Source organism: Macrosteles quadrilineatus, unplaced genomic scaffold, assembly GCF_028750875.1.
Source record: "Macrosteles quadrilineatus isolate MER2022 unplaced genomic scaffold, UCM_ALF_1.0 Scaffold_3__2_contigs__length_128488019, whole genome shotgun sequence".
Taxonomy (NCBI): Eukaryota; Metazoa; Arthropoda; class Insecta; order Hemiptera; family Cicadellidae; genus Macrosteles; species Macrosteles quadrilineatus.
Window position 1 is genome coordinate 72,593,323 of NW_026542596.1, and position 27,753 is coordinate 72,621,075.

Sequence of the window (27,753 nt, forward strand, 5' to 3'; positions counted from 1 at the left end):
CAACTACTGTACGAACTAACCAAACCCGAACAAACGAATGTTCAATCAAAACTGCACAAGTCTATCTCTTCAGGGCAATGAACAATACACATTTTGTAACTGATAATTTAATTGTTTAGTTTCTGTAATAAGGATAACATAGACGAATAGAGGTGTTGTAACATTTCAGTGGTGCGTTATCCATAAAATAATACAATGTTTTAAGACTACGGACTATGTCTTTGCCATAAAGTAAAAGTGATATTGTTGTAAGACTTGTTGCTATTTAAAAAAAAGTGTTTTATTTGATCACGCTAATTGAGTCAATGTTCATATTTAATTTTTGTTTGTTGATTTTACTTTGCCGTCTACGATTAAGATACAGAAGTCTATGGTTTGTACATATAGAGGCTACGTTTATTTGTATAAAAAAAGTTTTAACAATGGTAAAACAAGAAAGGAAAATTGTATAAACAACAAAATAACCCTTTGCATCAACTGGCCTGAATTAATACTACAATATTGTCTACAGCGTGACCAAAAAGTTAATAATTCTTTAAGGAGCAAGTTTAAGTCTATGTCTATACTTAAGTTAAGCTCTAATGTTTTAACAATTTTAGGAATACAGTAACAACACAACCAAATTCTCCATGGGTGATTGAGACGGGTTGAGTGAAAACATTTCACTTAAAAAACATTAAGCATTATTTTCCATATTGACAGGAACCTAATAATGTGCAGTGGAATATTAACTGTCTAATTCTCTAATTAGATAATGACGCCCGGGGGAAATTTCAAGATTAGACGGGTAATTTCCCATCACTGTGGGGATATTTCAGCGGTTGCCCCCACCACGGCGTGGCTACTGACTTCGCTTTTACAGTATAACTCTTTGCTCACCGTTAGTCTAGCTAGAGAACTGGTCGAAGAAAGGTGTTGTACCTTTGTCGATCATCTTTTGTGTTAAGTTTACTAAGTTGGTTTTACTACACAAGTGCAACACATTGTGATATATTTGTGTAATTCGTAGGACTATCGCAAAGTGAAGGTAAGTTATATAGCAATTAATGGTTTTTAACACATTTTTTGATAGATTTCATTGTCTTAGTGATGATTGTTTTATTTTTTATGACACAAAGTTATAATGCATAGTAAATTCGACGTTATTTTGCAATATGTGCTGTTGAGTTTAAAAATATTTTTAGTCATTTGTGCTTTACAAAACAGCACATTTTAATATGTTTAATTGAAATGGGAATCATACGTAAATAGGTATTAAGCCAAGTATGGATGGAGATAAGTGTAGTGCAAAATTAGCTGCACACAATTGTCTTTGATTCATAAACCTTTTAAATGTAAATATAAAATTTTAAAACGATCCTGGGAATTTTAATTGAAATTTAGTACAGAAAGGTACCTAATTACAAACTAATAGACTGTCATATTTAACTATCTTAAATTTCCTAAAATCAATAATTTTAGCAACTGACATTGAATCAGGGATTTTCTGTAACTTTCGTGTGCTCCAGAACTTTCACTTAAGACTGAAATACTTTCACGCCAGTTCACGTTACGCTAAAACTCAATTCGTGCTGTTTTGTAAACAAAACAATTTAACAAGAAATCGCTACCTATAGGAGAGCAAAGGCAGAATGTGTCGATACACAACATTTGGAATATTATCCAACAGTGAAAGATATAAACACTTGGAACTGTTAACATTTTTAACAGCATGTTTACGCGAAATAAATAAAACTGGTGACGACTTTATATTTGACGTCAAATCTGTGTTTGATAAGAGATTTACGTAGCTACTGATTAGTGATTACGTATGGCTACTGATTGACACGATTGCGATTGTTTTTGTTTACTCGTTATCAATCTTCGTGGTTAGCCAATGATTAGCATTAAGATAACTCCGACGAATTTGTACAAATTCAAAATACATCAGAATAGACAATCGAAATGTGCGACTCCTATGATAGAAACATCCTGTAAGTAAATATTATTTTATTTTCGTCCTGTTTTATCTGGTTTATATTACATTGCTTAGTTTATTACCTAAAATTTAAATTCATTGTGTATTTTTCACAGTTAAAATTTAGTTTTTTTATGATTTACGTATAGAGTGCAGTATGTTTTAATATTATTTTACAAACATATATTACACGTTTTTGAGAATCATTTGCATAAACTTCTATGTGAATCTTTTGCAAATTTAAGTCGATTCCCTCTAAAAGAGACATAAGAATGCAGTCGGAGTATCAATTGACAATGCCCTCATTTAACCATTCAACCCTGGGTTTCGCTATTGTCGCTGCCACTGTATGCTGCTATCTTATGTCTACAATTTTTATTGCTCTGACACTAACAAATCCAACTAACTGCAGCATTCGTGATGGATTTGAAAAATCAAAACTTTCCATGTTGATTTAATTTTCTTAATTTTCATGCAAGTTCATCTTCTTCTGTACAAGCCTAGGGATTCCATCGTCCGTTTATGGAATATCATACAATGCTATTCACAAGTTTATATTATAAACAGTTTCAGATAAAGTGTACTTGTATCTTGTGAAAGGACAGAGAAACTGCATTAGTTGACTACGTAGCTGAACTTTCCCTATCGACCTTGTCTGGTCTCTTTCTGTTATCGCTCTCTCATTGTTTCAATATATAATGTTAGTTTTTTCTATCCCAAAAGTGTGAAATTTCCTCGTTTTAGCGAATTTCTCTTATAGGGAATAAGCTGTTACCGTAGGTCTCATAGTAATCGGACCCGGGACCGATTTATTTTTTCGTTTTGAGGTCCCTAGAACCCAAAAACACCATTCGATGAAAAAATTTAATATAAGTACCAAAATTTGATGTCCGTAAACGTGATAACTCGAGTAATTTTTGTCAGATTTTGATGAAATTTGGTTTAAGGCGGGATAAACTTGAATGAGCTCGTGAACCAGCATGATCGGACCGTGGGAATGGGGTTTCACGGGAGCTTTAAGGGGTAAAAAATTGGTTTTCTCATTTTTTTTATATTAATTTCTCTCTAGACCTTTTTAAAGAGCTCAAAAAAACACAAATAATTTAGTATATCAAATTGTTTTTGTACGGTTATTGGTAACAGAGAAAATTCGAAAAATTGTAAATTTAAAATTCCCATGTTATTTATTCTTATGGAGAATATTGTAAAATGTTGTAGTTTGCTTGTTTATGGATATATTTTGATTTTGACCAAACTTGGCAAATTTATTTATTGTATGCTAAGCTATTAATATTTTACTAAAACCCTCCACTTAAATCGTTTCCTTCTAGCAGCAAACCTAATGGTAATCGTTAAACCTATTTAAATAGATTCATTGAAAATCAATTTAGACAAATGAAAATTTGCTTAGTATGCAGGTTTTCTGCGGCGGGGGTATTTACTTTATAATTCGTAAATGTTGATTAAAACTTACCATTGTAGGTTGTCCAGTTTTAGTTTACAGTAGCTATCCGTAAAACTAGATTGTGTACAAATGCATTTTTTTGTCAAATTTTATATTTAAAAACAAACTATAGATTTAAAAAATCTAAAAAAATCTGTTATATACTATGTTTCCACCCGGTTTATATGGGGAACGTTTAAATGTTAATATTTCTTCTCATTTTATCATAAGAGTATTATAAGCGCAATCAACTAGAAAAAAGTATAAACTGATGCTTGTTCCAGTATGGCATAGCCTAAAGTTAGTGAAAAATGTAAAATTTGCAATAAAATATTCAACTATATAAGAACCTGATTTTAGTACGAGAGACAACTTGCCGCATTCTCAACCAATGGTAAACATTATTGGTTCAAAAATGTTGAAACTTAACATCACTGTCAAAAGAACAACGAAGCAACAATATATCGGAATATTTAAATCTATAAATTAATATACTCTGAATTTTGAGAAGAAAAATCCCAATAGATCATGAAATATGTCTAGTTTTTAGTTTAGTACAAATGGTGTTTTAAAGATAGGTGATTTTGCCGGCCACACTCATTTGATAACTTAATAATCTACATTTCCTTGAGATTTGGTCAAAGAAATTCCAGAAACAAAAACTTATTAAAAACAAAATATTGGTCTGTTTGAAGATATTCAAGGTAACACTGTAATTTCATCTTATCATAAATTAATCTCAGTTGATTTCTTGCACGGTAGTCAAATTTACAACTCATGCAGCGATTTCTAAATGAATTATCTCTATTCAGATACTTCTCGACTTCCAAACTCAATTAGTCTTTCCGTTCTAAAAATAACTTCTCCTGATTAGGAGTGAATATAATCTGGTATTTTGTCTCGCCTTCCTCCAAATATAGGTGAAACCCAACACCGTAATGTCGCTGGAAACACGCGCAGGGTTTCCTGTTTACCTGTAAACAACTTTACAAACACTAACACTCGCCTAATATCAAACTCACACACAGACACACGCACACTTCTTGGAGTTTCCTACAGAATGTTTCGTAATAATTCCCAGAATTCTCTGATTTCCTCTCAATCTATCTTTGTTCGTAGAAATTCGGTTATTTTCGTCATTTTACGGCTACTTATAGATTTAAAGTTGTATGCATCTTTGTGATGTTAAGATATAAAAGACAGCTATATTGATTTAAACAGTGACATAAAAAACATTTTGTTGTCATTGGATATCTTTAATGTGGTGTTTTGTTCTCTAAGACTAAATATTTTGTTTTAGTCAATCTGTTTGTGATAAAGGTCAATGCTCTTACAGCAAATAGCTAATGGAAAACGACGGATCCTACGTAATTAAATGTGTGAACAATTATATTGTATGAACATTTTTTGAGTCATCTTGTTATTTCCTGATTTATTGAGTATTCGATTTTAGTACAGTAATTGACTCTAAAAAGCCGAAGTATGTTAATTTTGATTTTTGTAGCCTTCATCTCTATATTCAGATCATATTTATTTCACTTCATAAGGGAAACAAATAATGCGACTCTCTCCTATCTTCTCACTCAAACTTGGTTGAAGTATGAATAAATAGTATGGTCAACATTATTGAAAAAATAAATATAACAAAGGACCTAAATGAAAAGTAATAATTTTCCCATGCAACCAACTGTAAGTTGTAGTGGATCATGGAAGAAATTGCAGTAATGATGTTTCCAACAAGCCTTCTGGGTTAAAAGCTTTTAAGAGTATCCCTGCAATTTTAATTTGTACGATTTTAAGATACTTTTTCTCAGAAACTGGTACCTCAGTTTTTCTATACATTTTGTAATTGTGTTTTTTTACAATGTAAGCTACAATTATTTATTCAAGAAATTTATGTATTCTTATTCTTTTACTTTCATATTTTTAAAATTTGTCTGTTAACACATAAATACAAAAATAGTTACAGTTATGTTCCACCTTAACAGTGCCATTGACTATATATAGTCAATACTATATAGTCAATGGCAGTGAGTAGACAATGCCATTAATCATTAATCAACTATTATTTTTAAGACAGACACACACCTCGGTGTGTATTTCAACCCAAATATGAATGAAGGATGAGTGTAGTATGGAGTGATCTGTGTTGCTTTGTTACTGACTAGATCCGCTGTTTATTTATTCAGCAATATTATTTGAAAGCCCAATGATCAAGGACAGCTGGGTCCAGAGAACCATTTTTTTGGGGGGCTACTGACTTTTCTCAGGATCCAAACTGAAGAGTGTTCAATATTTTACGAATCTCAAGACATTGTCTAGAGTTTCATGAATCCGCTGATTTTAAATGGATATTTTCGTTGCAGAATGTCAGTAGCAAGTGTTCATCCAAACTCTCAGTACAACCACGGATTCCAACAGACAGACTTTTACACGGAAACATCAGTTCTGTCCATAGAAGAGATCAGGCTGCAGATGTATTCCTGTTTTACGTAAGTTTACAAAAATTCTACACTAATTTATTCACACCAAAAAACTGAGGAGATGAGTTAAAAATCTGGTTCTCATGTTCGCAAAAACTTGAGACTATTATTATTAGGAATATGTTTCAGACCCATAATGGAAAGGTTGAAAATGTGTTTCTTTTGAGTAAATATGGTTTTTATATCCTATACTCTTAGAAATATGGAAATGCCCCTTAACGCCAGGTAAAACTCATATGTTCACTCCCAAATTATTGCTGGTTATACCTTCACAGCCTAGGATGTTAGGTCCCAGCATGGAACCGGTTACATATTGCTTCAGACTTAAATGTCGTGGCATTATCATGTGGATAAACTTTATTGGTAATTGGGAAAATTTGAACCTGTAACTTCGAGGATCAAAGTCCTTGCTCTAAACTTAATACCCACTTCTCCTGAGTAAATGTGGTAAACAATCAAAATTTATATTTTTCCAGCCATACAAAAACGTCATTTGTACATAATTTTACTCTTATTAGGACCAAATGTTGAAAGGTTTATTTTAAAATGTTCAACCCATTTTATGAATGCATACAGGAAACAGAAGAATGTAATTTCAGTTATATTCTTGTAGTTGTATAAACAGAAAGTATCTCCAGTGATAAAGTTCAGAGATAATAGAGATAGACTGTGTTCATGGTTTGCTACAGTAGTTAAACACTTGTGTTGTGTTTAAATATTAAGTAATTTCCTACATTGACAATGCAATGATTCCTTCAGCACAGAATAAAGTCAATAATAAACTCTTTATTCTGCGATTAATGTGATTTTGTGAAACGCACTCAATAAAAACTTTGGATAAAATTGTCTGATGTCAAATTAGATAGAGCCTCTTCTTTAACGAATGGATTTTACCAATATCAAAGTATTTGAAAAATGTAACAAACGGTTTTCATCACCTAGTATCTTTGAAGGTGCAAAACCATATTTAGATATTAAGATTAATTAAGTGGTTTAAGGGTTATTGTGAACATTTTCTATCACAATTTTTACTCACCATTACCAACAATGACCTTCAAAAACGAATTAATTTAGTGCTTAAGAGGATGATAACGGTAATTAATAAATATATATATATATTCGTGGGAGAAATATTATGGATTTAGGATCCAATATACTGTATACATGCCTCCTTGAGATGGACTTATGTGAGCTGTCCTTGTCTCTAATTAGTTGCTTCACAATCAGTTTAATCTTCCATCTTGAGCTCCAAAGATGAATGTTGTAACTTGTCAAACTTATGAATGATTTCATCACCAAATACTAAATTAAAACAAGATGATGTGGTGATTTTTGGTGTATAAATACTTACCGTTTGGATTATATTTGGTGAAATAGCTATATCTTGTTTTATATTGTTAATTTGATCTTTAAAATCAGCTACACCTTAAACGTACAAATTACTCATTGCCATTGTGTTATTTAACCTGCTGGTTTACTTATTTTACTCAACAATAAATTAACTAAATTTTGTTTTGTCGGGTTGCAGGTGTGGAGTCAGCTGGTTGGAGGACCATGTGTGTCTGGATTGTGCCGAATGTGGCGGATATTCCCTCCAAAGGCCGTGCCCTCAGTGTGATGGACAGTGCAACTCGCTGTGGAAAAGAGACATTACTTTGGTAAGGATAAACTGATCCTGTAAGTTTTAGTATTGACTTTGTATGCTGAAGTACACCCTATCTAAAAGGACCAACGTAGCCAATTGTATTCTAAAAGAACAGTTGAATGTGCCAGTAACGGAGTGTGTTAACTAGTGTCTAAAATTATATTTTATACCTAGTTTTATTTCACTGGGATAGTTGATGTAAACTTAACTATTACCGAAACCCCGGTCTGACAGACCCATGGGAATTTTCACAAACGCATGTTGGCAACACTGTTTACTTGGGGGATTCCATTCCCCCAATACCTTCCCCCCTTTTCTTCCCCTACCTCTGGTGGTTGTTTGTTCATTTTGCGTGGGTGCCGTACCTTGACAGGTTGTCTGTTCATAACATTCCCGTCTCAGAAGTCCAGCCTTAGTGTATTTCAAAGCGAGGTCAAGCAGGCCAAGGGTTTCGGTTTGTGTGTTTCTAAGCGGGGTCCATTATTTTCAAACGGGGTCTCACAGACCGGGGGTTTCGGTTAGCGTCAGCCTGGGTAGGGTTACGGTATCTATCTATCTATATATTAATAGGCAAGCATGTTTCTTTAAAACCTTTTTTCTCAGCTCGTGTGAATCGTAGGGAAAATCTACGCATACCGTTGGAAAGCTATTTTCCTGTAGGTGTGCAGAATCCCTTTATAAATTTAAATAGGCTCAAAGATAAGCACAAAAAATGAGTTTAAAAATTTGAAAAAATTAACATGGATCTTATGCGTTGCTATGCTGGTTACGAAATAACAACGAAATATAAACAGAAAATCAAAACAAATGGAGGAAACTCCAATCACATGTTTTATTTATAGTGTGGGGTGAAAATAGATAAGTGAGTACATTACATATTTTTGGTCGAGTTTCGACCACTGGACGACCACTAGTTAGTGTTAAAAGATGCATAGCTTACAACAAGTTGTCCAGCTTGGTTAAAAGTCTGAATAACCCACCACCAATCTATAATCCCATCTATAATTATCTCTTCTAATTTATCAACTAAGGTGTGTTTAAAGAATACATAACACAGGATGATGTCGGGAAAACGAGGAAGCTAATATCTTGGCCAACTTTGTCTATATGTATCTGCTAGTCATCAATTTTGATTTTAGGTCACAATAATTATTCAGATAAACTAATTCGGAAACAAAAGTAAAAGTAAACTTAGGCGTGTACCTGATACAACCAACACAGATACACATCGTAAATTAAGAAGCAACAGCAAAACTTAACTATAAACTTAACTGTAATATTCTTTTATTGACACCCTGTATTTTTAATTGTAACACTGTTAACTGAAGGTTGTTTGTTACAGTCGCATGCTAGTGGAAAAGCTCGCTGGACGGGAGAATGCCTTAAAAAGACCTCTGAGTCTGGAACAACACAGGAAAAAGATTCATCGATCTGCAAAAATCTGTCAAAACTGAATCTCAAGTCTTAATGAAGATTATAGTTATAGGAGAATATAGCACAACTGTGCAGTACGGAGCTGTGAATATGACTTTTAGTGTAGATATTTTGTTTCCAACAGTGACCAAATGTTGCATCCTCTCTATTCCTCTTTAGTAAAACTTAATCCTAACTTGCAAAATTGTTTGTTATTTTCAATAAAGTAAAATCTTCAACCAAATTGAGCAGGCTCTATGAGTTGTAAAAGGATTAAAAATAATCTGGGTCATTGTGAGTAAAATGACCTTTTTTACAAATAGGTATTCATTCTTGAAATTCTCTAAAAAAACTGTAATAAATATTTAACTGTAATTGTGAAACATCAATGTAAATATAAATTTGTATATTAGAAAATATTTATAGACCTTACTATTTATGTACTTTTATACCTTTGAGTGTGTTGTTTCACGTAAGATTAATGTTGTGATAGTTTGAATTTCCACATTCTCATATAAAAGTATTTTGTCTAGTAAATGTTGATTCTCATACAGTCTTGTATTTATTTCTTCCCCTAATTCATTTTTCAATTTTAAATGTTACGTCTATTTTGCACCATGATGGCGATTAAATACGACCCTTTAATAAAGGTGTGTTGCCTTAGGGGAAGCTTTATAGAAAAACTAATATTATTTGCAGAAGTTTCTCATCAAGACCTCCCATTCAAGTATGAGGTTGATAGGCGTGTGAGTGTGCAAAGGAAAATCTAAAGAAATATGGTCTATAAAATCTGGTATAATAGTTTTGATGCTTATTTTTTAAGATGTAGAGACTGGCATAGATTTCATCGATAAAGGGCATTTCCTTTTATGCTCGCATCATGAGAATAATGGATTAATATTATTAAACTTGTCTTTAAATACAAAAGTTTATTGATGATTAAATACACATAAAAGTAAACTTTTCACTTAGTGTGATGCATAACATTTTCAATAATAACAATTTTTAATGAAGAATCTATCTTTTGGTTTGACTTGGAGGAATCCAGCCCCCAAACTCTTTCTCTAAGGCAGCAGCTACGGCCATGGTCAATCTGTCTTGCCTCTGCCATGCAGAAACCTGTAGAAAAAAATATTATCTGGATGAAATGGTTAACCATAAAAAATAGTCACGATATATGTTAGTGCATTCGTAAAGTACTGGTGTACGGTTTTTCAAGGAAAGCTAGGGCTTTTAGTCTAGACTTTTCTACAAAAGAATTTATACATGAAGTGTCATTTTTAACAGTTACATACAGCTTTTTACAGTAAGTAAGTGCTTTAAAAGGGATTAAACAGAATTTAAAAAAATTGAAAAATTAGAAAACTTGTCATAATATGTTACAATGGTAAACCTAATTCAGTTAATAAGAATATTAAATTTGGTAGAACTGAGGGTCTACGAAAGAGAATGCAGGGACTTTAAACGGCCATTGCTTGGGCACTATGAAAGATAATAAAACGATTTAAACGTCAAATAGAAGGGGAAAGAACTAAGTTTTTTTTTCAATACTTCAATAAAATTCAGAAAAATTTATTAAAATTTGGATTGGCATGGCATCAATCTTACATGAGCATAAAACGGGCTAATTAAGTATGTATGCTTATGATCAGCAGGTTTAATCTGATGTCTTAACTGAACTTTTCAGGCACAAAGTCTCAACCTTTCATGAATAACATCATAGAGTATCAAGTTAGGTATGTTTAACTGAATAATTTGCTGATAAATTGATTTTTTGGGATCCCCGATGCAGGATTTTCGGATTTCTTTTACTTTTTCATCACTTGTTTTTAGCTGGCCAGGTGAACGTCCTTTCAAAACACTTCCTGTGTCACAAAACTGATTAAACCAGCAAAGAATTGCTGTATCATCAGGTTTATTTATATTTAAATTAATTTAAAAAATCACAGATCACACTGTGCAATCTGCTGTGCCATAAACATCGTACTGGCATTTGTGGCATCAGACGTGTGAGTCACAACGGCGGCCTGCCACCACTCACCTCTTTTGCGCATACCTAATCTACCCTTGCTGGAAAACAAAACTTAGTTATTTCACTGTGAGAGTGATTGGTAAAATTACTGGATTCCAGCTGTCTTTAATGCTTCTGGCTCAAATACTTTACACTTTACTTTCTGGTAAACTTTCTGGTAAACTTTCTGGTTTAAATACTGTATAAAACAGCTGCTTACTGTGTGGTGTGGTGAACATAAAATTAATTATCAGTTGCTAAACATTGTTACCTGTATGCCAATAGGAAGGCCCTCTCTGTTGAGTCCTAGAGGAACAGCTGTAGCTGGAAGTTCCAGCACGTTGAAAGCACTCAGGTACGCGGTGTTTAGGAACTTGTAGAAGATTTGCCCGTGGAAGTGCGCAGCTTGTGGGAAAGCGGGGTACAGAAACACTCCGTTGTCTCCCAACAGCTCCTGGACACAAAATAGAGTTAACTCTAACAGGGGTCGCAAAATTGGTCTTAACACAGAGAATTAAAGTACAGAGGAAACACGCTTATGAGATATCAGTGAGCTTTCAGCTCTGGTATGTTATGTTGGAAATATTCTTGTGACGAGCAACAAAGAGTCCCAGCGGCTCGCACTATACATAAATTCCTATCAAACAAGGCACAGGTTCTTCCTCCAGCTTGAGCGTTGTAGTAAATGAGGATGGTGTTGGACTTTGTGCAGGGACTATAGTGCTAGACACCACCTAAGTTGAATGTTTCTTCTGTACCTTTATTTCTTTGTGATCTTAAAGACACAATTGGGCTAAGTTTGTTTCAACCAAATTAAAATTGTTCTTAGAAAACTTATCTTTTATAATATGTTCATAGATAGCACCATTGACTATATATAGTCAATGATAGCACTTTTAGGAAGGTTAAGCCTAAAAGTTTTTTTGGTAGAAATAACCGATCTTGGGGGGGTTTTGATAACTGTAACAAGCAGTTTGAAACAGACTCAACACCACTGACATATGGTTCAACGTTCAACCCCCGGCCTGTGTTACTCCTTCCAGTAATTACCTAAATAGTGTGTTTTCTTCTTTTCCACTGATGTGCACTGGGTGATTAACCCGAGGAAAAACCAGAGGAAAGAAATTGTTACTGACCATATTATTTGTACCAATAATAGTTAAGGGGACTTTTCCTTCCCTGCTGTTTCAATTTTCCCCACCATGTGTGATATTAATATTGTTAATGGCTGGGTTTCCAAGGGGCAGAAGAGGAGCGAGGAGAGCAGAGTCCAATCTCATCTTGTTTTAGGTAATTTAATGGTAGGGCCTAATGTTTAGATGTTTGATGGTTATGTGTTAATGTTATATGAGAAGAAAATTGCTTCTTCACACTCTGCTCTTTGCTAGGTCAACCCAGCTTTAGCTTTATTACAACCAAACAGATTATCGATAGGTAAAATAGTATTAATTTTATTTTATAATTTGAACGTTTAGATTTTATTACCTTGAACTGGTTCATAATGTGTTCTTTTTTCTTGAGCATTATCTCATAGTCTTCTTGAGGTACATTGTCCACCAGAGTTTTAAGAGGAGCATACATCAGACAGCTCAAGGAAGATGATGACTGGCCGACCAGACGTTTCGCAAACGTAGAAAAAACACTGTTCCATTCCTAAATTGACAATTAAATTGAAAACGCTCAGAATATTTGTCACTGCTGAAACTATTTCAAAATTGTACACTTTTAATGGATTCTTAAAGAGACTGTTTATAAAGTTAATTGCATTACTTGATCATCAATATGTGATCATCAATAAAATTTATGCTTCTGGCAGAGATATCCTTCATTAATTTAAAAGCTGATTGTCACAAAAGATTTGTGTTCCTGTTCTACTTCACGCACAATATGATGAACATTGGGTGACTCCACTGGGTGAAGGAGGGACTAAATAAATTCACAGAGTCAAAGAACAGTGATCAGAAGACATAATACTTCCTAACCTTATGGATAGAACTGTAAATGTGCGCTATGTCCTATGTAGTAAGGCATTTTATGTCATCTCCCATGCCATTATGGAAGCTTAGGAAGTACAGGATAAAACCTACATACTATATTGTCTCCTACCAAGAAGGCAGCAAAAAAGTTATCTCCTTTGGCAGTGCAATCACTGGTGTTAAAAGTTTGCTGCATGGAGTTCCTCAAGGCTCAGTCCGTGGCACACTCCTCTTCACAATTGTCATTAACAATTTAACCTGCCTTTAAAAAACAAACTCTCATGTTTTCAGACGAAACTGTACCAATCATCAGAGGAAACGCCATGAACCAGTGACACACTGAGGCAAAATGCCTTCTGTCTAGAACCAGACACAGCAGTCATAAAATATAGGCTACTGGTTGAGTGGTTCAACCAAAACTTGTTAAAAATAAAGGAAGACAAAACCTATGCACTGCTATGCAAACTAAGCCCAACCACCTGGGTGAAGTAGCTGTCAAACTCATGGGCTTCTGGATTGACCCTATGGGTCATGCTGGAGGCACCATGTTGGCTAGGTGTGTGTCAAGCTGTGTATCTTCTTAGGGAACTTGCGCTGTTTATCTAGAAATAATATCTTACCGTGCTCTCTTCCAAAGTCAGCTATACCATCACGCTTTGGGGTCCCTCCTCACACACACGGCACAACATCTTGCTCTTTCAGAAAATAACTGAGGGTGATTAAGTCTACTGACCACTGTACCTCTCTACAAGAACCTTGGGGTACTGACCATTTGCAGCCATTACATCCTAAACAGCATGGTATTACTGAAGGAAAACTATGCTGAATTTTCAAAATGGGAAGACTTAACGCTTAACGCATACACAATACTTGACATGGCCATCTCCTTGACTTATCGGGATGGTGTCATGCCTAGACACGAAAGGGGCTACAACTACTATACTAGCAAGCTCTACAATTCACTTCTGGAGAGAGTTAGACCTGGAGGCTTTCAAACAGACGCTGTAGGTAGCCTCTCTATTTGTCGAATTAGCGCAAGGATACACCACTTTGTAGTAACCCACTGCAAATCTTTTTTTTCTTTTTTAAAGTTTAATCCAAAGTTTATATAATTGATGCAATCCATTCTAAGTTTGTCACCATGTAATATTCAAAGTAGAGTGCTGGTAAGTATGACTACTTTAATTACTTCACTATCACTGAATTAAAGTTTTACATTTAAATTTATTCAACTGACTGTCCAAGAAAGCTGCATTACATACTATTACTGTAATGCGAATTTGATTATAGGATGGAAATATACTTACATCTGGTTTCGCTTCATCTTTCTGAAAGACATTTGGTATTCCCTTCATCCTGGCCATGATAAATGTGGCATAGTTGACAATACCGGTCAGCCCTTGAATATTAGCCTGCAAAAATAAAGATGTTTAAACAAAATCGTGTCTATGTCAGAAGAATTTCTAAAAAAATTTATAAATTATGTGATTATACAAGATCCGCAAAAGTTCTTAAGCAATAAGCTTTTAGTCGCTGTAACGGGCTGTAATCACATAAGATGTGACATCTTGAAAGGAAAGGTGATGACTCATGAACTACATAAAGCTCTGAAGCCACGTTCACACAAGGCCAGTAGAGCACGCAGGTTATCAGGCAGATTTCAAGTCCCTGAGGCAAGTAGTCTGCCTGCCAGCTGGCATCGTGTAGACACAGCAGTCATCAAATATACTGGTTGTTATTTATTTGTAACAAATAAACTCATATGTACATACAATATCACAAATAAAACTGTTTTGGAAGTACCAGTAGAAAGTATAACTGGATAGTTTTGAAAGGAGATAGGAGCTACAGAGAATCATTCAGAGGGACAAGCATGATGTAGTTGCACATTTGAGCCCCTCAACACCAAGTATTGTTTTACAGTCTTCTAAAAAATTTTTGTAATATCTCATTTATATTGTAAGCGTTAGGTAGGTATTTGCTTAATGTGTGGATCAACGGCAATAAAGATTTTTGATTGTTGAAATATTCTTAAAACTACAGGAAAGCACACTTTAGTACATCAAGGTAAAAGAGAAGAAAGTTACATTGGAGTACATTGGAACACAAACCTTAGTAGCCTGTATACCGTACTTGTCTTGAAGATAGGTGACGGCTCTCCTCATGGCAAACTTGATCTCTGGGTTGATCGGATCCGTGTAACCTTTGTCTGGGCCGTCGTCTTCCATGTAGAATACTTTCAGGCGAGAAATGTCTACCTATAAACCAGAACAGATCACAGATATTGGTGAAGAAATACTAGATATGAAAATGGTCAGATAAGAGGCGGTGTTGTAAATATTGTCATATTTCTACTCAAGAAAATAACTGATAAAATGCTCTTGGGTTATTTTCAGATTATCATTTATAACTTATTTATCGCTATCATAATACTGAGACAACACCCAAGGTGAGAATTTCAAGCTGATTATGAATGCAAGCTGAGTGTAGGTCACGTGAGGCCAGGCGCACACAGACGACTTTGAGCCTAGCAACAGTTGCCCAACTAATTGGGGGACTGAACGTTGCGCAACCCACTCGGAGACTCTGAATTCTAGCATCAGTTGAGCTCGATTGCGCACAAAGGCAACTTTTTAGTCGTGAAACAAGTCTTCAACAACAGGCACGAAGAATGGTGGAATGTACTTTTGGAATTTTAGCTAGTAAATGGGGCATTTTCTTTTGACCTGTCAATGAAGGAGTTGAATTCAGTGACTCAATAGTAAAAGTTTGCTGTGTACTTCACAATCTGCTGTTTGATTTTATCCTCTTGTGTTGTGTTTTTGTTCCAATCTTTAGTAACTGCTAAGGACACTTCATCCCTCAACTTCTTCTTCAAATTAATATCCGAATAGTCTTTCAATGACTTTAAATATAAAGACGGCCTCTTCTCAACTTCATCAATTCATTGTTCAACATCCTCATCACGGAGACTCATATTTAAGTATAATTTTCTAAAATCATCAAACAGCGTAAAGAGAGCAAACAATTGTGACAGTTCTGGCCACGAGTAGTTGAAATCCTGGGGGTGAGACTGAGCGACACAGCGAAAATTTAGTCGCATGTGTGCGCGTCTATACTTGTTTCAATGGATACCAAACCTGGAGCGATAGTCCCGTGACAATTGAGTCACAGAGCTGTCTCTGGCAAATTGGATCCGGGAACATCGGCTGCAACAGTTGCGCAACTGTTCCTCGGTGTACGCACTCCAATTTAAAACAATGGTGAACATTTTAGTCGGGCAACTGTTGTTAGACTCAGAATCGCCTGTGTGCGCCTGGCCTGAGATGATCTCTGTAGCTTTGTTTCAGACTACAAGATCAGCTGTTTCTTTAACCAGGATAATTTATTTTATCAGGGACAGCTAATTCCCAGGTCCACCAGGCCCATTTACTAAAGCAGCCCTGGCTTGCACTCTAACTCTTCTTTTATGCTGATAATGCTAAGTGCACCGCATGATGACATCAAATACAAGAGTAAAAAAGGGTATTCCTCTAACAGACTTGGATATATAACTCACTTCTTCATCTAGCCTCAGCTCCTGTATTTTGTACGAGTCATTGACTAGAGTTCGCAGCATAATGGGGAGATCCGTAGCAAACCTGCACATGGGCCCTAGGGTAAAGAACCTATCCCAACTCTCATCGTCCGAACTTGGTCTGTGGCCTTTGTTGCTTACGTAACCTGAAAACAACGGATTAAACACACAAATAGCAACATAATTGAATTTAATGCATATAATGCTTTAGTTTGTTGTGTGACGGTATAACAACTTTTGAAGCCACTGTATCTAATTTGTACTTTTTTTGTACAACTGTAAATTCAAGAAAAATCTGGTTGAATACCTACCTACTTGTCACAACAATATATATATTTTGCTAATGTTCAAAACAAATATATATGGAGACGAACCACACAAAAAATAACAGGCGCAAATATCTTATATGAGTGTCAATATGATAAAGTGTCAGGTAAAAAATAGCTGGAGCATTGAGAGTTGTAGGCCAATGCAATTTAAATAGTTCGCTCGGCTTAAACAAACACAAGACAACCAACCCTCTAATTAAGCTCTTATCTTAGTACCACCACAGAGGAAAATTGCTTATGAGACAACTGTACGCTTTCAGCTCTCGTTTGTTGTGTAGAAATATACTTGTTACAAGCAAGGAAGAGCCCCAACGGTGAGCACTGTGTGGAAATTCCTATCACACAGGACACGGTCTTCCTCCAACTGGAGCATTGTAATACATGAGGGCGAGGGGGGTGCTGTTGGATTTTCACCCAAGACACTATACTTAACTTACTTTTTTCCTAGACACTATACTTAAAGTACTCTGCACCTTACTTCTACTCTTTACTACCAATCTTACTTTTTTACAGGTTTTCATTTAAAACTCATCATAAAGACACTCATTCTGTTGAGTAGGAAAATTCTATGCTCTAAGTTTCAAGCTAATCCAACAGATCCTTTAACCAACTATAACTTTGTTGTAGACGAAAATGACAAAGGTACTGATATTACTATTTGATAGAATCCTACTGGATTTGTCATAGAAATAGTTTCCTTATTGAGGATATAATGCCTGGTTATGAAGTCTGACTCTTTAGCTTCAAGAATATGTTTATTCTATCAACAAAATACCTTTGGCATACTAACCTGGAGTAGGCTTGTGGCCGTAGACACAGCAGAACATTGCCGGAAGTCTGAGGGACCCACAGATATCCGAGCCTACACCAATTACAGAGGCACCTGAACCAAGCAAGGCAGCCTGCAAAGTAAACTAGGTTAGACTCTAATATTTCATGTTAGTTTCATTAAAAGTACTGCAATACCTTTGACTAATGATGATAAATGTAGACAGCCCATCTCTATGTAATTGTAACATTTAGAATAAAACTTAGAGGAGTTAAATTTAGTCATCGACAGATTAAGCTGATGTTAATCACCAATTTCGGTTGATTGCAGCAACTTTTTAACCAAACCAAACTGTAAGGACAACTTATTTTTAACTATAGAACCTTTTACACCCTGTGGTGAGATACGTTATCAAGTGAACTTTGAGAACTCAAAGGCAAACAACAAAACATAAGGTAACTTAATCAAAAAAAGTTCTTAAAACTGGGTAACACATTAAACTTTGATTTCCTAAAGACTGATTCGACTTTTAGTAGCTTACACACAAGCCTTGTTCATCTTCCATGTTTCATTCTACCGAAGTGATTGGAAGAAGGCCAGTTTCTCCGGTAAAATATAAACTCCCTTTGAAACTGGACCCAAATTGATCTTTCACATTTTGTTTAGGTAACCCTAAACTTTATTTCCATCTATTCTCGACTTATGCATCTTTTAGTCGCCATCTTTGCTTAAACATTATCCATAGCCTCATGAATGACAATCAGTGTTATATTTATTTTGATCCATCGATCCATCCCGAAATATCTAAACTCTTTTGTAATAAACCCTAAAATTAAAAACCCTAACAAAATACCCAGAATAGAATTGCTGAATTCAAAGCTTCTCTACATACCTCCCCACCTGAGGACCCAGCGGGTGTGCGTCGGGTGTCGTACGGGTTGTTGGTCGTGCCCACCCGTGGGTTGAAGGTCTCCCAGCTCATGCACAATTCGGGTGTGTTGGACACCAGTATGGGTATGGCTCCAGCTGCCTTCAGTAGTCTGATGATGTCTGCGTCTTCCTCAGCTATGTGGGACTCCACTAGACTGAAGGCACCGTTGTTACTCATACCTGCAATAAGATTTTTTATGATTTTCGGAGGGGGACGTTTAAAATCGAGGGGTCTTGTGGTTATCAAATACTCACTAAAATTGCTGGAGTAGGGAGAAAATTCCTCTTGTTAACTCACAACATTTCAATAGATGTACGCGTACACCTACTTCATTTTATATATTTAAGATTTTGTAATTTACTTCAGATCCTAAGATACCTAATAAGAGGCAGCTGAAGTTGGGTACCAGATTCCAGGAACCAATCAGCAAGCGATGACAGATTTCAGTGGTCCAAAGGCACTGGACGTGAAAACTAACAAACATCAAAACTGATGAGTCCGTCCACAATAATTTAAGAACAATGAGTCAGTACAATCTGTTGGTGGCTCACATCAATTATGATGGTTTTTATTAAAATCACGGTGACAAAATTAATGATGGATGGAATGTCTAGTTGTATCAACAGTCAGAGCTTTTACTTAATTGGGTTTTAAAAGACCCTTTTATTTCAATGTTATCACAGACTGCGGCGTTTGTCAGCTCAATTAGTTTCTAACATCCCGTCCAAAGGTAACACTTTTAGTAAATCAAAACTCAACATTTACCTTTAACAGCGATAGTCTCCTTTACTGTTAATGGCACGCCCAGAAGAGGTTTGTTAGCCTCGAGCTCAGCCTCAGAATATTGGCCCGAGGCTAGAAGAGCATCGACCAGTGCCGCGTCTTTGAGAGCAGCCTCGAACCTGTCCTGCACAACCGCGTTGACCAACGGGTTGACCTCCTGTACTCTAGCTATGTAAGCAGCCACCACTTCTGAGCAGGATACCTGAAAATTATGAGAACTTTGATAATTTGTTTCTCTAGTTGAATATAATGATGTCTTTTTACCAAGAATTATTTCCTAACTAAACTAGGAGGCAAGGAATTTGTTAATACACTCAATTAACTGACCTATGTTAGTCATATAAAAGGAGTTGTAGGGAGTGGTAGGTAGCTTAGAATATAACAATTTAGTATATTTTACTGACGGTTAACCTCTGTAGGCGTACTCCACTGCCTACTGTCCCCACGTCCAAAGTTATCTAGCTTCTTTATTACAAATCTATATATATTTTTCATAGTCAAGTTTCATAAAGCCATCATCCTGTAGAAAAAAAGAAAATTTCCAACCTAATTTAGACTCAAAAATTCACCACCTTGAATTCACCACCATAGTCGCAACTCCGCCCATCAGTCCAACACTGCCTAGCAGCACAAAGATCCCACAACTAAACTTATACCATTGACTATTACTTTACCTGTTTGGTCCTGATTCGACGTGCCAGCTCCCCAGCAGTCAGCAGCAGGAGAGGGTTCGTGACAGGAGAAACAGTCTTGCGCTCTTTGAGTGCGCTCACAGCCGTCACGGGCCACACTACGCAGCGTAGCGCACCCACGGACATCCCGGTCACATTGCGAGCAACCCATGAGAACAGCTGGAGAATGTAGCACACCTTTAGAACCATGGTAACGGGAAAAACAAGTCTCGTCCAATGTCTTAACGGTATTGCAGTAAATAAACCCTGTTTTGGGATTTGAAAGGTATAAGGTATGTAACAGGTAGGGATGTGTTGGTGCAACTTTTTCCAAGTCAGTATTGTTACCTGATCACAGGCAATACCTGATTTTATGGTGATAAACTAAAAAAAAAATTGTTAGAACGTTCAGAGGGATGGTCGTAAAATGTCCAGAGAGGGAGCTTTCATTCTCTAAGAACTCTCTAATAGGCTCAATATATAGGACTATTTGAAAAGTTGGAGTAGGAACGCCATTCCCATCCGTTCCCACTCCAATACACCCCTCGAAACGTTGACTATTTAAAAATTACAAATTCATGTTTTAAAAATGTTGTTTATCAGCAAGTTAATTGCTCAGTTTTAATAATGTGTGATATAAATATATACAGACTGACCCAAAAGTTCCGGACCGGTTTAATATTTTCTAAACGACAACAGATAAATCAATAAGATTTGGTACATCAACACCACACCTAAAAATCTACTTTTTTTAGGAAATATCAATTTTCTGTCACACCATGGAGACGTCCCACAAGGAGTCAGAAGGAAATCTTAAATAGAAGCATAGGTTGACATGTACATCAAATTAAAGGTCTTTACTAGCAGAATATAATGCTGCAAATTTGAACTCAAACGGATAACTGAGTAAAAAATGGCAGCCGTTCAAAGATTTCTTGAATCTGCCATTTTGAATCCTTGAACGACTGCCATTTTTTATTCAGGCCTTCTATTGAGCTTGAATTTACGGCATTGTAATCTACAAGGGAAGACCTTTAATTTGATGTGCATATCGACCTATGCTTACGTTAACAATTTTCTTCCGATTCTAGGGCTGTGCCCCCCGAGGAGTAAGCGTATAATAGCAATGCAAATTAGATGAATCTTTGAACCACTGTCATTCTTGATTCGGTTGTCCGTTTGAGTTCAAATTTGCGGCATTATATTCTGCTAGCAAAGACCTTTAATTTGATGTACATTTCAACCTATGCTTCTATTTAAGATTTCCTTCTGACTCCTTGTGGGACGTCTCCATGATGTGACAGAAAATTGATATTTCCTTAAAAAAAGTAGATTTTTAGGTGTGGTGTTGTTGTGCAAAATCTTATTGATTTATCTGTTGTCGTTTAGAAAATATTAAACCGGTCCGGGACTTTTGGGACAGTCTGTATACCTATATCTTTACCGGAAAAAAGTTTATCGAAATAAAATACAGTATGTTTATTTTTAAGGTGCTTTTGCTGTCATACAATTATTCTTATTCGTCATTACGACAAAACCACTCCAAACTAGTCACAACATGAAATATTTATTTTTATATTAATGTAAAATAGTCAACATTATTACCACCCATTAGAACAATATTAAAGTACCTGTATGTCTAAAGTTAAATCATAAGTAACATCGGTAGTATGTATAAAAAATCTATATTTTTTACATTGCAGAAAATATTCTAGAATGCTGGTAAAAACAATTCCACAATTTGAAAATGTCCCATTATTACTTTTATTTAAAAATAAAAGTTTAATGTTAAAATTGTGATAAGATTTTGCTGAACCACAGACAACAAAGGTAAAAGTTCAGCTGCAACAATAGACCTCTGATAACAGCTGACTGATAAGGCTTTGGGTCATTGCTTTTTGGCCTTTTATTGTTTCTGCTTTGTGATTTCTGATATACTATGTAGCAAAAAAAACACATTGTGTAGAGTTTTTTCCTTCTGAAACTACAGTAGGCCTTTTATTTTCATAGAATTTTATTTTCATTGATTGTGGAAGTGAACATTACATTTAGGCCTATGTTTACTGTGGCATTTGGGAAACAGATGTTCTTTTCAAATGTTATTAGACTCATTTGCTTCTTAGTACTATTCAGTATGCTGGCTTATGATCAAAATGTATTTTCATTAGAGGTTTATTAGTTGATATTTAATTTAATGGATTTTGAGGCAGCATGAAAATGAGACTTACTTTAAAAATCAACTAAAAATTTCTTAAATTGCTAACCCTCATTTTTAATGATCTTACTAAAGATATAAAGGTTTCAAATACATGTAATCCAGAAGTTAATTGAATTTGTTTTGCAATGTGCATAGCTTGAGACATCTCGTCATTTTTGTGGTTGATGAATACCATTTCTACCACTGTATATTAGGATATAGAATACATTTTTTTAGGTACATTTTAAAATCGTAAACAGATAATTGTATGAAAAACCTCCATGTATACCATAAGTTGACCACAAAATACATGTTTCAAAAGAATAATTGGACTGTGAAATGTATAAATATTTAGTCTTCTAAAAACACTCTTAAGTAAAAAATTAATTTCTGAAAATTAATTTCTGATAAATAAAAAATTCCTAAAATATAATCAACATAAATGTAAATTAGTTAGTATTTTTAGGTTTCTACTAAAATAAACTTAAAGAGTAGGAGAGAGGAATTGACAGCTAAATCCTGTTAGTTTGAGTAGATGATGCAACTAATTGGATACAGAAAAGCCAAGGTAAGTAAATTTGGAAATGTATAGGTGACATATTTCAGAGTAAAATGTTAATATTTATTGTGTATTTATAAGTGAAGCCTCAAATATTGGAAGGGTTAGTTCCTGATCAAAAACCTAACCGAAGACAACTTATTCCACCAGTAGTACTTTTGTAGTTATTATTTCCTAAATAGGTACTAAAATAAATGTTTAAAAATTTCTAAAATTTTTTGAAAATGTGTAGGTAGCTAACCCCCCAAAAGAACACTCATTCCAAACAATTTCTAAACTACTTTAAAAACTACATTAATATCATACGAGTACCGGTAATTCAAGTGAATTATGCTAAGATCAGGAACTACAAAAAATACAACAATGATAACAAATACCAGCTGTTCTCGTAGAGCTAGCTGGAGCACTCCCTGCACAGCTGTTTTCATAGTAGATCTCACTCATGCACTCATACAGTCACAACAGTTGTGGGGATTCCCTGGCCTTGGAACAGCTGATAGATAACCCCCCCCCCACGATGTACCACCTCTTCTCCCCTTCTCAATCATATGGTTCAACAATGAAGCTAATTGTTGACAAACATTATGAGACCCTGCTGTATAAGCTGTGGCAGAGGTTAATTCGGTGGTCACGTATTTAAGGTTGGCGACACTGTGCTCTGCGCTTTGTGTTGCCTAAACTGTACGTGCTTTGTTTGTAAAACATTAAGGTAGTTTGTTTCTAGTGTTTGATGTTTATTAAACATGCTTCATTTTGCGAAGTTGTTTTGATATTGGAGATTTATTGAGGTAAATAAATTGGTCTGTTTTGTTGATTTTATATGCAGTTAAATAAAACTATGGAGAGTTAACATTGATAGGTAATTAGGACTGATAAATAAATAAACTAAATAACCTTTTAAAGGATTAAAATACCTTTAAGGTTAATCTCAGACAACCTACACATAATCAACGATGTTTTCAACTTCCTGTTTTATTTCATAGCCTAGTACCCTATAGCGTGATTTAATTAATGCGGGTAACAAGAACGAAATATTATGGGGCTTTGAGATTTTTCAAAAATGGTTTTTTTATTTCACTCTTAAAACGTAATAATGTGACATTTTTATTACAGTCATCGTAAATATTTTACATAGAAACGTTTTTGTACGGTACGATAAAAATTAGACCGAAAACATTTAAAACCCTGTAAAAAAATGCTATGTTACAGAGAAATAGTTAACTGGTTTAGTTTGCTTTTTTGTTTATGGATATATTTTATCTAATTTGGCAAATGTATTTATTTCATACAATAACTTATTATTGACATAAAAACGCACCTTTTCCCTTCTCTGTAACAGCAAACCTAAGCACTCTTTAATCATAATGTTATTTAAATAGGGAATAAATGAGGAATATAATAAGTTGAAAATATAATCAGACAAATGGAAGTCCGCTCTAAGGTTTGCTGTGGCGGGGGTGTTTTATGTAAGTTTTTCGTCTTCATTTTATCATACACATTGTGTACAGTACACATAACCGTATTAATTTTTCAAGTTTTTATGACCGATAGACAAACATGCAACGTTAAACATGCAAAATAAAGAAGAATGCAATTTAGATAAATGTTCTTACAAGAGAAATTAACCAAGAAATATTACCATTCTGTTTCTTAGAATGAGACACATCAGAATATCCTGAGAGCTTGTTTATGACTTAGAATACAGGAAGGATCAGATTAAGCATCAATAATTAGTTCTTGACGACATTTGACGATCGAAAGATAACGATTCACAACTTGTAAATAATTCAAAGTAGGTAAGTAAACAGAATATTACTTTTACCTTGAGGTTTCAACGGATGTTACTAATGTCTGTTTAGTCATTATAGTCAATTGTACGACTTTCTGTCTGGTAACCATCTTAAGCAATGCCTTTGATGAAACTAGCTAAAGTCAATGTTAACCACAAACTGGCATGTCTGTTTCTCGATTTCAAGCGTAGTTACTTTATCAATAAATGATAAATACATAATTCTGGATACCAACGGACATTAGTATAAAGGCTAGTAATAATAATCACTTTCTTTGTTAAGTTTACAATACTGTGTATATAAGCTAGTGTTTGTTAATTCGAGAGAAATAAAATCACATCAATTTTTATTTTTATTCCATGTAGAGTAATTATTATTTTTGTCAAAATGTACGAGTTTGAGTTTTAGGTCCCATGAACTCAAAAAAGTTGTTTTCGAAATGATGTCGTTGTGTGGATGTGAGCGTGTGTAGCTTTTTTCCACAGTTAAAGGCTATTTTCTTTACATCACTTTTGTTCCGGGGGTCAGCAGGTAGATTTCGGGGCCGGCCGAAACATCGCTTTTGTTCCGCGGACATCTCTCTTGTTCCGCGAGAGATGGGACTGCACTCTCCCTCCCCTAAATCCTTTCTTTCGCTATCCTCAATTCTTTCTTTCATATGTTAGGTAGGTTAGTCAGGTTAAATTATTATAATTATTGATATTTTTGTTAAGGAGGAAATGATAATTTAACGAGTTTTAAAGTCCGCATGCATGAAAGAATTAGGAATGCGTAAGAGAGTATTTATTTGGGTGAGGGAGAGTACAGCCCCCTCTCTTGCGGAACAAGAGAGATGTCCGCGGATCAAAAGTGATGTTTCGGCTGGTCCCGAAATCTACTTGCTGACCCCCGGAACAAAAGTGATGTAAAGAAAACAGCCCTTTAAATGTAAAGAAATTTGCCTTAAACCACGGATCAAAAGTGATACAGCCGGATGTGAACAGAACTACAGACCACACCTGTTGTGGTGCGATTTTGATTACATTTTTCTATGGGAGTACTAATTAACAATATCTCTGGAAGTTATATATTTTTTTTTAATTTTGAAGTCCATCCCATAACGGGAAATCGGATGTTTACCAAATGGCTCGAACCTTTTTGATTCAAATTTAGTACGTTATGTATTCATGGTCCTTTTATCTACCAAGTACCAACAATGTATGGAATGATGTACCCTAACAATAATTAATTACTGTTCACAATTTATTGCATGTTTTATGATTTTCCTCTTAAAAGATCCCACGGCTTACCCATTTCAGGGGTTTTGACAAGCTGATGGGAGAAAAGTATGTGTCAGTTTGCTGATGCAGTTTATTTCAAAGTGTTTGGGTTTCGGTTGAGTTCTCATATAAAAAGATTCAATAAGTATACAAATTTTCTATAGTTTGGGATTACTTCGATTGAATTCAATACATTACTTTAACTTTGTCAACTTCCTTGCAACAATTAAGCCTAAAAGGTTTAATAATTACTTTAAACAAGTATCTAACAGTGTGCTTTTTCGATTTCTGATTTCTGTCATACACTAAATTAAAAAAAGAAACTGAAAGATAAACTTGTTGAGAACTATAGAAAAATTATCGCATATAAAAAAATAAGAGAGAAAATATGATTTGGACACAAGCTCAATCCAGTACAAACTACCTACTATTCGAATAAAAATACGCTAAAGGTGGTCCATATACAAAGCCTACTGGCATGAACATATAGTATGACGAGCTGGTAAGTTCACTAGAGAAAGTGAAATATGTAGTCTCCGGTATCAACTTGTCGAACCAATCCATGCCATCCCTAATTTATCCTTAGTTATTTCATTAACTATCAATAACTAAGTATCTATCTATATATTAATAGGCAAGCATGTTTCTTTAAAACCTTTTTTCTCAGCTCGTGTGAATCGTAGGGAAAATCTACGCATACCGTTGGAAAGCTATTTTCCTGTAGGTGTGCAGAATCCCTTTATAAATTTAAATAGGCTCAAAGATAAGCACAAAAAATGAGTTTAAAAATTTGAAAAAATTAACATGGATCTTATGCGTTGCTATGCTGGTTACGAAATAACAACGAAATATAAACAGAAAATCAAAACAAATGGAGGAAACTCCAATAACATGTTTTATTTACAGTGTGGGGTGAAAATAGATAAGTGAGTACATTACATATTTTTGGTCGAGTTTCGACCACTGGACGACCTCTCGTATAACTCACTGGTCTACTCCGCCTCTGTGTGTGTTCGTCCTCCATTTGTCGTGAAGTACCTAGCAACACCACTACAACCTACAACAGTGTCTGTACAACTGACAGTCTCAGGTGCAAGTACCGTTGTAGCACTAGTCCACCTTGGTCACTGTCAAGGAAACTCACTGGCTGGCCGACGACGACGATCAAGAATAACACTCATCTTGTCCTTGTTATCCTTATCCTGTTTGTTTTCTTCCTTGGAACTCGCGACTCGTCTTCGGAACCTTACAATATTGTATAATGTTACAGGTGAAGTAGGCCTATATTCAATGCATAAAATGAACCAGGCAAAGTATGAAATACAGCTCATTATATACTTTGCCTAATCATTCTACAGAATTCCTGTTGCCACTGTAGGCAGAGTATAAAATACGCTGTTGTAGGAAAAAAGGTCCATTAATAAAACTGGTTTACCCTTGTCAATTAATTTATATAATATAAAGTAAACTAACCTAACCTAACTTAACCCAAACATATACATAATATATTTCATTATTCTAAAGGATTTTCCCTCATGTCCCAGATCTTACCATGATACATACGGTAATAACGCATTGCTGTACGCTATGGGAAATTCACTAAAGGATCGATTTAATATTGCCGCAGGTCGGTATTAAGGTATTACAGGCTCAAAAAGGTGTTATTTGAATCTATCGAGAGTTCATAAGCCGCTTTAGCCTGTAGAGCGAGTGCTATGTTTTCACTGTGCTATAAAATAAACATTAGTAAACAGTTAAAAATTAAAAAATATAAAACTTTCAGGAAAAAAGTAGTTAAAAGATCCAACTACCAATATTATCGAGGTGTTTACGCTCACTAAAAAATACAAATATGCTAGTTTATCGATCCAGGTTTTTATAACAATTTCTGCCAAGTAAATGGATTGGAAATTAGTCGATTTCTGATTTTAACCACATTACATAAGCCAGAACAAAATT

At 35.0% G+C, this 27,753-nt stretch overlaps 2 protein-coding genes across 3 annotated transcripts; one reads left to right on the forward strand and one right to left on the reverse strand.

Annotated features, from left to right (window-relative positions):
- The first annotated feature begins 885 nt into the window (after positions 1-885).
- Positions 886-9,470, forward strand: LOC128990119 (protein pinocchio-like). The gene is made up of 4 exons (XM_054412377.1): positions 886-1,027; positions 5,768-5,893; positions 7,413-7,542; positions 8,872-9,470. Exons 2-4 carry the CDS (start codon positions 5,769-5,771, stop codon positions 8,995-8,997), a joined length of 381 nt encoding a protein of 126 aa, XP_054268352.1. The 5' UTR covers positions 886-1,027; position 5,768; the 3' UTR covers positions 8,998-9,470.
- Positions 9,471-9,857: 387 nt separating this feature from the next.
- LOC128989763 (fatty-acid amide hydrolase 2-A-like) lies at positions 9,858-26,885 on the reverse strand. Of its 2 annotated transcripts, none has more exons than XM_054411800.1 (11): positions 26,783-26,885; positions 19,993-20,169; positions 19,301-19,520; positions 18,497-18,714; positions 17,626-17,737; positions 16,489-16,652; positions 15,041-15,187; positions 14,237-14,341; positions 12,439-12,606; positions 11,225-11,407; positions 9,858-10,061 (listed from the first exon to the last, which is right to left on the reverse strand). In XM_054411800.1, the coding sequence occupies exons 1-11, from the start codon at positions 26,816-26,818 to the stop codon at positions 9,960-9,962; spliced, it is 1,632 nt and encodes a 543-aa protein (XP_054267775.1). In that variant the 5' UTR covers positions 26,819-26,885; the 3' UTR covers positions 9,858-9,959. The 2 variants fall into 2 exon arrangements, with proteins under 2 accessions (XP_054267775.1, XP_054267774.1); XM_054411799.1 differs by lacking the exon at positions 26,783-26,885 and adding an exon at positions 23,123-23,205.
- Positions 26,886-27,753: the final 868 nt, after the last annotated feature.

Excerpts from the sequence above, each read along its gene's own strand:
- LOC128990119 (XM_054412377.1), top strand. The coding sequence starts at position 5,769 with ATGTCAGTAGCAAGTGTTCATCCAAACTCTCAGTACAACCACGGATTC. Across the intron at positions 5,894-7,412 it reads CAGATGTATTCCTGTTTTAC|GTGTGGAGTCAGCTGGTTGG; the intron begins GTAAGTTTACAA and ends GTCGGGTTGCAG. Across the intron at positions 7,543-8,871 it reads GGAAAAGAGACATTACTTTG|TCGCATGCTAGTGGAAAAGC; the intron begins GTAAGGATAAAC and ends TGTTTGTTACAG.
- LOC128989763 (XM_054411799.1), bottom strand. The coding sequence starts at position 23,173 with ATGAAAACAGCTGTGCAGGGAGTGCTCCAGCTAGCTCTACGAGAACAG. Across the intron at positions 18,715-19,300 it reads GGAGACTATCGCTGTTAAAG|GTATGAGTAACAACGGTGCC; the intron begins GTAAATGTTGAG and ends ATCTTATTGCAG. Across the intron at positions 10,062-11,224 it reads GCCTTCCTATTGGCATACAG|GTTTCTGCATGGCAGAGGCA; the intron begins GTAACAATGTTT and ends TTTTTTCTACAG.